We start from the raw sequence: 12116 nt of genomic DNA, 5'->3' as shown, positions 1-12116 counted from the left end.
GAATCCAATGGTTACATGGTCAACAAATCTACATTAAATGAGTAAAGGGGACGTCGCCCGTGTAGCGTAGAAAAGACTAGAACAACTTGTGTTTAGGAGAGACCTCGCGATGGCTGCAAACCCACCAGTCATAAGCGACTTCCCGCCATAAAATATAAACAATCTTATATATAACCTTTTATCACGTTTAACTTGCTTATATCGCAAAACTTTGTATATTTATTATAAAATCTATTTTTACTAGTTTCATTGTCTGTGAGGGCATGATATATACTTATTATTGCACTGCTCGATGCACGTGAACGGCTTGTTTCCCTAAGGGCAGATGGAGTGCTCATGCTGTGCTTTTGAATAGGTTGTGTTTTTCGTTGGCCTATTGCCTTGTTAGCAACGCGAAACCAAGCTCATGGCAAATGTACTTGTATATTCTAGAACTAGGTATAAGGTGCAATGTGTTCACACAACGTCTTCCTGCAACCGCCTTCCCATTCAAGCCCTATATTAGCCAAACTCCGGCGATGGCTCACTCTGTCGATTATTAAGTCAAAAACAGCAGAAAGCGAAAAGCTTACAAATTACAAACTTGGCGTGACAATGAACATTTTTTTCCTTTTTTCGCCTAAATTTGTTTGTTTTCTTATAGGCGTGTTTTTCCGCAAGGAAATCCTGTTCTTTTTTAAAAAGCTGCTTTAATTACATCAACTCGATAGGAAGGTTTTGATTGTTTTGTTTGTTTGATATTTTCCTATTCAAGTTGCTTCCCGATGCTGTTAGAGGAATCATCTCAACCTAATTACCATGTTTGGAAATCTAAACAATCAAATTCACTTTAATAAGATTTTTTTTTATAAGGAGTTACGTCAAGAAGTGTTTTAATTGCAAAGCCGTAGCAGGCCCAGAATTATTGGAGGGGGAGGGGGGGGGTGCTGTTAGCTCGTGTGACTCCACAGAGATTTAATAAGAAGTCAATACACACGTCATATTTGAAGAACTGACTATTTGGTAAGAAATAGGGTTTCATCTGGACAAAAGGCCATCCTTAGTTACCTATGAAGATATGCATGGGGTTTGATATTTTTTGCACTTTAAATGGGTGAACAGGGCACACGTTAGGGACTGGTCAAAACGTACAGGAGGATTGGGGGTGGGCCGGCAAAATTATATAACAGCAAGTTAAATGGTATGTTTATTTTATAATTGTATTAGAGATTGAATCTTTTCTTCAAGGCATTCCTCGTGGATGCATGTGGTATTTTGTCGTACAGGAGATCTTAACAAGGGAAAGTCGTGCACGGGAACACAGACGACGATTACTTAGCTGTAAGCATATTTTTGTGATTTATTGATTTTGAATCAGAATGGTTCCGTTCTGGGTAAGAATAACCTGAGTTATATCTCGATGAGTACGCCTTCTCGTTTACACAGTTGACCTACAAAAAAGTTTAGTATTTCCACCCTGTGTCGCTCGATTATCCGCCTCGGATCCAGGTGTCCCCGTGCACGGCTCTTGACTTCCCTGTGTTTAGAGCAGCGTTTTCTGGTATTGTTTACGAGTGACTTCCCAACAAAGGGTGCCCCGCAAGTGTCTTCAACAGAAAGTTGGTGAATGGAGAATGACAAATGAAGAGTTGGGCAACGCACAAATGACGAAATGATGGCGTACTGGCAGAAATCCCCCTGCATTAAGTAAAGCTCACGAAAACACCATGGACACCGCCAGATCAACCGACCTATTTTGAAATTCCGTTTTTGAACGTCCGCTTTTGAACGTCCATTTTTGGCGCTTTTGACAACTTAAAGTGCCCGTTTTGGATGCACATGCTTTGTCCACCTTATCAGCGAATGTGTTAATAAATTTTGTCATTTTTCTGTGTTTATGTTTGCAAAAAGACTTCCTTCAGTACATCAGCGATAGATTTATTTGCCTAGAGTGCTTTCTCTACATACAGTTTAACTTTTTAATAGTGAATAGGACTTTTGACAGCTAATTCCTTGCTAGTCGATGATAGCTACATGCCTTCCTTTAGCTCTTCAGCGATGAACACGACTTTTATTTTGTTTTTTTCTAGTTAGCGATAATCTCTTTTGTGCTTAAAAGCACAATTGGGCTATAGCCCTGTCCAATATGATAATGTTTTCCTGACATAAATAGGTATAAATACAGAAAGATATTTTACCACAGTGCCATAATCACATGAAGTTCACTCGAAAATCCTCAGAGAAGTTCTTCCAAAGCAAACATTCTAAGTAAGGGGCAACATTTTTTTAATTGTGGTTTTTTGTTTGTTTATTTGAAAATAGGCCTCTTTTCTCTGTTTTGTGGGGCTACTTGCGGTCGCGAGGAAAAGTGATAAAGAAGAAAGTCTTTTTTCACCGCAACCGTTAGCCCAGCGAAGGAACAGAGGTTTCTGTTATATCAGAGAATAATTGTGGTTAATTTGTTTAACTCCTTAGAGCACCATGCAGAAGTTAACTGTAACGTTTCTTACGGCTGCCCTTCTCTGCTCGACACTTGTCCCCAAGCCAGCTGAGGGGGGTATTGTTGAAGCGTTTATTACAAAAATTATCTGCAACAAGGTGTGCGATAAAGTTTGTGACAAGATGGCGGACAAACCTGGAAGTTGCAAAACAGTGTGCAAGGAGGTTGGATGCACTTTGGTAACGATAGCCGTATCCGCGGGCAAACGGGATGAGATTCCTTCTGGAGTTAAGGTTAAAATCCTTTGCTTTTCACCAGTTTCACCGTTTGCGAGAAGAATAGGAAACTAGATAACAATTGCAAAGTGCAGGAAAAGACGCACATTTTGGCCTTATTGCCCTTCACCAAACGATGTCATAATTTCTTTTACCCGGGCTTGAATCCGGTTTCTGCACGTTCTGCGCATACATTTCTTGATTATTTCTTTAGAAATCTTTAGTACTCTTCAATTATTTGTTACGATTACATTTGATAGCACATGTGGTGATGATTGTCTATGCAGTTTGAAAATTATGTAATCTTGTGGCTTCTAAACTTCTACAGGCTGATCAGGAAATGCTGTCCGACGCTTTAAAGGACTTTAAGAAATCCGACCATTTGTCTTTCCTGATTTTGCCAAACGAGTTTGCTGAGTACGACACCAACCACAATTCGGTCATCTCGTACGACGAGTTCAAGAAGGCGTTAGGCATGGGAGATGAGTCCGCTAAATGGCTGTTCGATGCTATGGACAAAGACGGTGAGTACGGTTGCTGCTTTTCCTTACGCTTGCTTTCCTTAGCATCACATAGATGGACGCTAATTCATTTGTTCTCTTGATACTTAATGGACAAAGTATCCGGCAATGCATCATAGGTAGGGCGAAGAAGCTCTTTAACATACAAAAAGCTAACAATATAATGGAGGGTAATAAGCACTCTGAAATAATGGAAACATCCTTAATTATTTTCCAACACTTACTCCTCTTTTTCTCTAAAAACAAAAAAAAGAAGAAACTCTATCATTTCATGTCAGCTACTACAACTTTGCACAACATGTGTATCTATGTATTGAATGTTTATTTTACAATTGTATTGGAGAGTACAATCTTTCTTAATGGCGTTCCTCGTTGATGCATGTTGTATTTTTTCTTATAGGAGACAAGGCGATCACGTGCTACGAGTTCCTTCTTGGTGCAACCAATTCCAAGATTCCCTTCAAAGCCCTGCCTAAGTGCCTGTGAAATGCCACAGAGCATGCGCCAGCTTCGGCATCAAGAGCCGGCACGAGCGTATATTCCATAAATAAATAAAGAGACCTTAAACTAAATGAATGATAATGTTAATGATTTGGAATGCCACTAAATAAAAAGCCGATATAATCAAACAAAATATTGATCTTTATTGTACAGAAGGAAAAAAATTGATTTGATGGAATGTGAATAGAGAAAAACACAGGACATCTCTCAGCTAATACAGCGCTCAATTTTTAAAGGTCAGAGGCCACCCTAAACGGTCAACCACAGGGAACCCGAGGGGAAGGTCGGGAAGTAAGCTTGTGAATATTTTCACACTCGTAATGAGACAACACCGCTGTATGTATGACGAGGGTGGAGTGGATTATATGAAGAATGGAATGATAGCACGGCGTCGACGAGGGTAGTCGGGGAACTCTTTCTTGTAATTTCTATGCTTTCCGAGAGCCCAGACGGTCATCTGGTAAAATCCGGCCAAAGTGAACAAGGCAGCTGGAATAGAAACACACACTGTGGGAAAAGTAACACGACACCGACAGAAAAAAACTACAACAACAACAGATCATTAATAACAACAAAAATAGACAAAAGAGTGATATCCCATTTTGAACATTTCTCGTCTTTAAAATACAACACCAACAAAAAACAACAACACAATATTAAAAACAACAGCAAAGACAACAAAGTGGTATCACGACTGTCTTTAAAATCCATCGCAGGGTATTCATGAAATGAACTGATTACAGCTTTGCATCGATAAAAAATTACTTACTTCCAAACGTCTGAGTCATTACTGTGAAGCAAATCCATGCACCAGTCTGAAAAGGAATTGTGAAATGTTTATTATATGATGGATTAGCAACCATCGGAGGGGGGGGGGGGAGGTAGGAAGCCATGGGGGGAGGGGGACAACAAAACATGACTAATCATAACTGGGTTTTAACCTGTCGTATTATAAATCTGCCTTAATCCCATGTTCAGAGCAGGCATGTGGTTAGGGATGGGCTGAGTATACCCCTTTTGCCCTCTAAAGAGGTTTTTTCCCTATTCTCATATTGTGTTAGAGGCAAGCCAAAACAGATTCCTTTAGCAGCCATAACGCACTCCTATTGAAATCAATGCATGAGGAATATTACTTATTAACAGAACAACATCCAATCAATACTCATTTGGGGATTGTGAATATTGTGAATCTCTTGTTTTCAGTTAACAAGGTTAAACTCATTGGCCCCGTCTTACCAACACTACTGCATAGACCCATATAGAAGAAGGGGAAGGGTATAAAGAGTAGCAGGGACTAACAAACTTATGATCGTAAACTGCTTAAGGAGGCAAGTCTATATCTCTACTAAATAGTTGTCGATTGCATGTAAAGCAAAGACGAGTATGCCTACGTAGATATTTGCGTTAAAGAAATGCAACACATTTATAATCATTTATACATTTTATATTGTACGCCAAGATAGGTCACTTACCTCATAGGTGTAGTTTGGACATGACACAAATCTAAACAGCTGAGTCATTGGATTACTGTTGGCATAGGGGATGCGACGCTCATGGGAGCCTGCAATTAATAAATGCCCAAATAATAATTACTAAGACTGTCTAGACATAGTAACAGTTAGGCCCTTAACAAGAACAAATCCTATACAGAAGCAGAGAAATCCAGATTTTTTTTTACCTGATATAAGATACATAAAATTACAACTTTAAAAATACCACTTGAGATCATTGTCTATTGCAAAGTCTTTCAATTTCTTTATGAAGATACTATACCTCCAGTTTTAATTTCGCTCCTTGCACAAGAGCTCAACTAAGACAAATACCCTAATTAAAGGCCTTGCAGTACCCATAATCAGATCAAAGTTATTCTAAACTCTGTCTAGACGTTCTAAAATTTCACTTAGAGACCCATGTAATTCACAAACAGCACTTATCATTACCTGGGGGTCTAAGGTCTCTGAGAAGAGTATGAATGCTGAAGTTCCCAAGCTCACATATCTAGAAATAAAGACAAAAAAAACAAAGCAAATTGAAGCTAAACAATAAGTATTCTGAAGAATGCATGAAAAACATCTGGAAATGAAGACAAAGATGAAATGTTTCTATTTTCCTTATTAAAACACCCCATATTATCTATGCAAAAAAAGTTGCAGCTTTACAAGATATTCAACTATCATGCTGTGATCACACAATAATGTATAATTTAGTATTTGACAAGGTTTTAGCCAAAATGGTCTACACAGCAATGCATGCAACCCAAACAGCATAACAATCCAATATTGCAATTATTCTTAACACTCACATCAATCCAACTCCTTGAAAAACAAAAATATTTAACAGTTTTGAATGAGACAAATATTCTTTACTTGTAGCTTACCAAGAATCCCGCTAAGCTGCCATACACCTGCATGTCCCCAAACTCTATAAAAAAATACACAGTAAATATAGACATTAGTGACATGACTCTCACTAATAACCACACAATGCCTCATTTCTAACAATGTGGGGGAAAATGCAAAATATAAATATGTCATTCAATGAAAAGGAGACAAATATCCACTCCAACTCTGTAGATAAAATAAACAATAAGAGTTCAAAAAACTTATTACTGTATAAAAGGGAGCTCTTTTGTGGTTAAGCCAAGGTTATTCATTCTAAGATGTGTCAATACTCACTAGGCGGGGTGTAGAGTGGATGGTTTATAAAGTATCCAACAAGGAATCCAAATCCCCTGAAACATACATTAAACATATTTTACAATAAAAATCTACTGATCACAAAATAAGTAATCTAAATCAATCTTTAAAACAAACTTGAAAATGCAGACAAAAAATTTTAATAGCTCTTACCAATAGTAGCTACAGTTCTGCAAAGAAACCGAAGAAGCAATAAATAATAATTTAGTACAGGAGAGTCTCAGCTGGTTACTGAATTTAATTAAAATTCCACAAGATTATCTAGTGGTGTACCTTAAAGAGGTTGAAAATGGGCATGGTCCCCTTAGAGAATCGGTGGACAAACATAGTCTCCAAAAGCCTCTTGACATAATGAAATGACCAGCAAGCAGCTGCAATACTAAAACACAGCAAAAAAAAAAGTCATCTCTAGACAATTATTACCCCTCTTCATCCAACCCCATATTCTAACCTACATACACCCACTCCTGCCTCTTCTTCTGCACGCTACCTCTACACACTGATCAGCCATCTCCCTCCACCTTCCCTTGCTACCTCTACACATTCATCACACCTCTCCCTACCAGCTCCTCCACCACTCCTACACCCTCCACCTTCACTTGCTACCTCTGCACATTCATCAGCCCTCTCCCTACCAGCTCCTCCACCACTCCTGCACCCTCCACCTTCCCTTGCTACCTCTGCACATTCATCAGACCTCACCCTACCAACTCCTTCACCACTCCTTCACCCTCCATCTTCACTTGCTACCTCTACACATTCATCAGCCCTCTCCCTACCAGCTCCTCCACCACTCCTGCACCCTCCATCTTCCCTTGCTACCTCTGCACATTCATCAGCCCTCACCCTACCAGCTCCTCCACCACTCCTGCACCCTCCCTTGCTACCTCTACACATTCATCAGACCTCACCCTACCAACTCCTTCTAACGTCTTCCACTTTCTATTTACTTACTTGACCACCTGTGCTACTGGCTTGCTAGCTGCATCAGCACCATAAATAAATGATGGCCGCGCATATAGGAAAAGATAAACAGCCAGGGGGCCAGCATACTCTGCCATGAAAACCTAATAGATACAAAATAATAAGTACAGCAAGTCAGGTGGCTGTGCCAGGATTACATTACAATGTCAATAATGTTCATATGCGCACTGTTTTGTTCACTCTTTAGGGATAATGAAAAATAATATAATGACTTACTGTGGTCCAGCTTATCTGCATACCTGTGTCATACAAGAGATAATTAAAATAAAATAAAAACTTGAAATTAAAACTTAAGCTGAGTCAATGAAGCAAGCTACAGGAATTATAGAAGGGCTATATTATGATGTAGATAAGACAGTAGTTAAGAATCTTGATATAAATGATAAATGCATTGAAAAATTGAATTCTTGTTATATAAAGATTATTTCACACATTTTACTGTTGGTGGGACAAGAGTTCAATTCTTTTTTACCTAGAACATTTGTATTTATCTGGTATTGCTATAGCAAATTTGCCTTGTACCTAAATCTTTGAAGTACAGTTGACCATCTTCTGTAATCTCCAGCGACTTGAGGGTATCTGTGTCATTTAATGACTTTCCTCCTGAAATTTTTTTTATTATTTGAACAACAAAATGAGAAAACAATACACAAATTGAATAATGATGTACAGGCAAACATACTTGGTTCTAGCTTAAAGGCTTGTCTGCTTGGGTAGAACTTTGGTTCTGTGAAGAAAAAAGAAGAAATAATAATCAAAAACATCCCTAAAGTGAATGGAACAAGAACATCAGCTAACGCCCAATGCCAGAGGGAGTTCGGACAAGCCCACCCCACTCCCACTGACACAAGTAACACGCCTACAATGGGGGTGTACAGGGTACATGTGCACCCCCTTTGTCCCGAAAAAGTGGGTCCCCCCCCCCCACACACACACACACAGCAACTGCTGGGGTCGGGCCGGTTGCAAGGGGTCTTCTTGAATTGAAGACACATTATTACCCTGCAAGTTAGGGGATGATACCTAGAAGCGAAAAATTTGCTCACAATTCTTGTTATATGCCTAAGAAAAAAACTGTGAATTTACTTTTCTGGTAGAAGAGCTTCTTGATCTCACCAACAGTGGTGTTGCCATCAACCTGGAAAAAAAGACATATAAAAACAATATTCCAACTACTGGAATAACTGAGTACTCATAGTCAAGAGATGAAATACTCATATTCAAGTCCAAAGGTCGACAATTCAAAATTGTATACTCCATTTCTCTTTCTGTTATACATTCATTTTTAATATACCATTACTTGGATTTTTTATCATCTTGTCATCACTCACTCACTCACCCAACCACCCACCCACCCAACCCCACCCCTACACCCTTTGGATTTGTATGCTATGCGACTGAGCTACATAACCACATACATTTTCCAACAGTGTTTAGCACAATAAAAACGTAAGTACAAGATAGTTTTACTCACCTCATCAAACGTGGCGATCAGCTTCGATGTCCTTGGGTCTAGAATATCGAGCTGCAAATGCAATAAGTCACTTTTAAAAGTATAAAGCCATAGTTGTTCGATCGAAGTCCTAGGATTATAGTTTTGTTGTTAATTTTGACAATTGGGCAATATGTTACAGTCTTCATACAGATCTTCATATGGAACGATCTTACATTTGAAGATTTCACGATTAATATAACGATTAACACAAAAAAGAAAAGGCTACAATCAGTAATTGCAATTACCTTCATTTTTAGACCCAAATCTTGATTTTCCAGGAGGAAAATGCAGAATTCAGACCTTTCAAACTAAGAACTCAGGGAGAGCAGACCTTCGGTGGTACCCAGGCCCTTCTTAGAGCATAACAGTACTACAGTCACCAACCATAGGGTGGCCAGATAGCGCTATCCGTCTTTTACCGAGAAAGCTTAATTTCAAACATCGAACTCTTGGCTTACCATTGGGTATAGTATATTTAATCCCACCCAGCAAAGGTTTATTTTAGCTTTTTTTTTGGTTTCCTGTGTCGTCCGTTGGCTGTAGTTTGCTTTGTGCTGCTGGGGGAGGTTTTACCATAGTAAAACGGATGTCTTATAGCAGTTATAGTGCTAACTATGTGTTAATACATTAAAACAATTCGTCGACTATTTCCTTTACCCTATGTGTAATATCTCCCAGTCCGCGCTTTCCCTGCCATCATCAAGTGACGTCACATCCTATTTGCGATCTAATTTGGCCCGCTAACAATAGTCTGCGAGAGCTTCAGTATAACAAAAACTCATTTCCTAATTGCTGGATACTGGTTCCTTCGCCGCACCTAATGACCCGTTGAACTCTAAAGTGACAACACTTTTTGTTACAGCTAAACCTTCTAAAAGTGGACTTTATCGCTTGAAACGCAAAGGAATTGCAACATATCACAGGAATATTATTTCATCTCAGCAAAGTCAGGTAAGAATAGCAGAGATGTTATTACAATCTGGTCAAATGCCTGGCCGTCTCACCACCGAAATGATAAACATTTTAATATTCTGAATTCACTACGGTTTTAAATATGATGAAACAATGTCATTATTTTTTCTATCAATCTCCCTACAGTTTTAAAACTCTGATGATCACAAAATTCAATTTCAGTGTAGAGTGATACACAAAGACGCATTTCGCTAAGAGGTCCAATTCAATTCAATGATTCGATAACAAAGCGCGCGCGAATGAAAAACATTTCATTTATGTTGAATCGCGCGGTATCGGTAAAAGAAAAACATTGAAGCAATCATGTCAGTAAATCCTTGTGAAAAATAGAATTCTTTAACCGCGCTAGTAAAGTCATGTTATGGGAAACATTGAGTTATGATAATTCATCCACCTGGTGGAGTAATTCAAGTAAAATGACACTTTTCGCTGGCACTTGCCACAAAACACTAAAAAAAATTGTGCGGTTTTCCCTAGTAATTAATTCGAAAAAAACGACAGTTCGAAATGATGAATGGATGACAACATTGGATTTACTGAGTTAGAGAAGAATATTCTAAACATTGAATTACGCTAATGGTTGAAAAACTCGCCGGTTGCGTTGAATTTCTATGGTTTACTGGGCCCTTTAAATATCGGAACATTTCTCGCTCTTTAAGGTTTTCAGAAAGCGCATTATTATTTCATCAGGCCAATCCAAGGGTCTTCCTAAGTTATACTTTACCGACCAAACCCCTGGCATACGTTAAATCCGCACTAATTATCTGCTTCGTAATTTAATCCGAAGATGACAAAACTGCTGATACCACTGAAAAGGATGAATGCAATCATTTGCTTCCCTATGTTTCACGATTTTTTTTTATATTAATTGAGCTGCAGTAATACGCTCATTTTCCCTTTTTCAAGGGAAGACATTTTCAGAAATATTTCTCCTCTTTGCTTGCCTCTATATGCCTGCAGTCATTTTTTATCTCTCTTTGTGTCATTCAAGAAGAAATAAAATCGCAAAAGGAGAACACTATTTATGTGCGCCAACTAACCCGATCCTAAGCGCGCGTAACCTTGGCTATGACACCGACAAATTGACACAAAATATTAATGGATTATGCTTATAACACGACTCTACACGTGTGACGCGGTAAGACTAGTAGGATTAATATAAATATCTAAAGATGACAGTTTCTTTTTGCACTGTAGATGGGTAAATATGGGTATAATATGTAGATGGTAAATAAACTTCCTCACAGTCGACTCTACCCAACCAACACCCGTCTATGCGTCCCATTAAAAAAGCTAGAATTTGATAAAACAAAGGACTAAACAATTTAGCGAGGCGTTTTGTTGATGTATGACAGATATGCAGCGCAAAGATAAGAGGGATAAATATTTCGTAGAGGAAAGATAGTGTCCTAATCCAAACTACAAAACCCTTCAGGATAGAGGTAACTGTCTGATTTCAACTCGAAACACTGTCTTTTTAAAACATACAGTTTGTTACTATTTTACCATTTCAACAAGGCTCGTTATATGCTATATGATTCAGTTGTGGATTTTGTGAGCTTTAAGTTTAAAGTCTTTTTATACTTCGAAGAAGAAGAAAAAAAAAGTGAAGTGCACACTTAAAATCAAATGTATCATTTCATGGAATATTATACGCGTTTGAGCGTAATTTAATGCTACCTCGTATACTTAGTTGAGCTATAATTACAAAAGGAAAGCGCAGGGCACGTTCGGTTTTGAATCAGTCTTACTCAGGTTGTTGCGTGCATTTTCCTGTCAGGAACGCAGATAAAAACCACACCATCATTAACACTTTTCTCGCCTTGTTTGCACAATGTTGTCAAAGGTAGTTCAATGCAGTTCACAACTTTAATTATTTACAATTTTAAGTCTTTTTTTTTAACTGGAGCCTTGAGCGCGCACATCGCAACTCCGCAGAGATCACCATATCCTATTGACAAACATTTACGATGTTGTTTATGTCTACTTTCAGCGACGAAAGAATAAGATGTCAGGTCTTGATAGATCGATTCCTGAAATGCCAGCTAAGCCGGATCAGCGGCCAAGCTCAGCAGTGCTGACAAAAACACCTTCTGATCACGAACACAAGGAGACCCCAAAATCTCCTGGACCGCTATCCAAAAGATGGTTCCGCCAACAATTCGGAATCAGGAACGAGGACACAAGGAAAGCATCCAAGGTGGAGACCATGACAGGGCCACCTCTTACCCGAGGGAGGGGAGGGATGAGGCG

The 12116-nt window shown here is 38.8% G+C and overlaps 2 protein-coding genes across 2 annotated transcripts; one reads left to right on the top strand and one right to left on the bottom strand.

The window, feature by feature from the left end:
• Nucleotides 1-2457: 2457 nt before the first annotated feature.
• LOC116618221 lies at nucleotides 2458-3836 on the top strand. The gene is made up of 3 exons (XM_032381696.2): nucleotides 2458-2712; nucleotides 3023-3218; nucleotides 3616-3836. Exons 1-3 carry the CDS (start codon nucleotides 2461-2463, stop codon nucleotides 3699-3701), a joined length of 534 nt encoding a protein of 177 aa, XP_032237587.2. The 5' UTR covers nucleotides 2458-2460; the 3' UTR covers nucleotides 3702-3836.
• On the bottom strand, nucleotides 3837-9491 carry LOC5512326 (probable very-long-chain enoyl-CoA reductase art-1). The gene is made up of 15 exons (XM_048728347.1): nucleotides 9137-9491; nucleotides 8871-8921; nucleotides 8483-8534; nucleotides 8079-8123; nucleotides 7919-7999; nucleotides 7613-7635; nucleotides 7367-7479; nucleotides 6686-6791; nucleotides 6566-6582; nucleotides 6392-6447; nucleotides 6094-6137; nucleotides 5657-5714; nucleotides 5189-5277; nucleotides 4486-4531; nucleotides 3837-4205 (listed from the first exon to the last, which is right to left on the bottom strand). The coding sequence occupies exons 1-15, from the start codon at nucleotides 9140-9142 to the stop codon at nucleotides 4078-4080; spliced, it is 915 nt and encodes a 304-aa protein (XP_048584304.1). The 5' UTR covers nucleotides 9143-9491; the 3' UTR covers nucleotides 3837-4077.
• Between the last annotated feature and the right edge of the window lie 2625 nt (nucleotides 9492-12116).

This window comes from Nematostella vectensis, chromosome 1 (assembly GCF_932526225.1).
Source record: "Nematostella vectensis chromosome 1, jaNemVect1.1, whole genome shotgun sequence".
Lineage (NCBI taxonomy): Eukaryota > Metazoa > Cnidaria > Anthozoa > Actiniaria > Edwardsiidae > Nematostella > Nematostella vectensis.
This window is presented reverse-complemented; position numbering and strand designations above follow the sequence as displayed.

What these genes read in the sequence shown, in the direction of transcription:
- LOC116618221 (XM_032381696.2), top strand. Translation starts at nt 2,461, where the DNA reads ATGCAGAAGTTAACTGTAACGTTTCTTACGGCTGCCCTTCTCTGCTCG. An exon ending in AGATTCCTTCTGGAGTTAAG is followed by an intron (nt 2,713 to 3,022) that starts GTTAAAATCCTT and finishes AAACTTCTACAG; the next exon opens with GCTGATCAGGAAATGCTGTC. An exon ending in CGATGCTATGGACAAAGACG is followed by an intron (nt 3,219 to 3,615) that starts GTGAGTACGGTT and finishes TTTTTCTTATAG; the next exon opens with GAGACAAGGCGATCACGTGC.
- LOC5512326 (XM_048728347.1), bottom strand. An exon ending in TGCAGATAAGCTGGACCACA is followed by an intron (nt 7,480 to 7,612) that starts GTAAGTCATTAT and finishes TGTATCTATTAG; the next exon opens with GTTTTCATGGCAGAGTATGC. An exon ending in CAGAGACCTTAGACCCCCAG is followed by an intron (nt 5,278 to 5,656) that starts GTAATGATAAGT and finishes TATTAATTGCAG; the next exon opens with GCTCCCATGAGCGTCGCATC.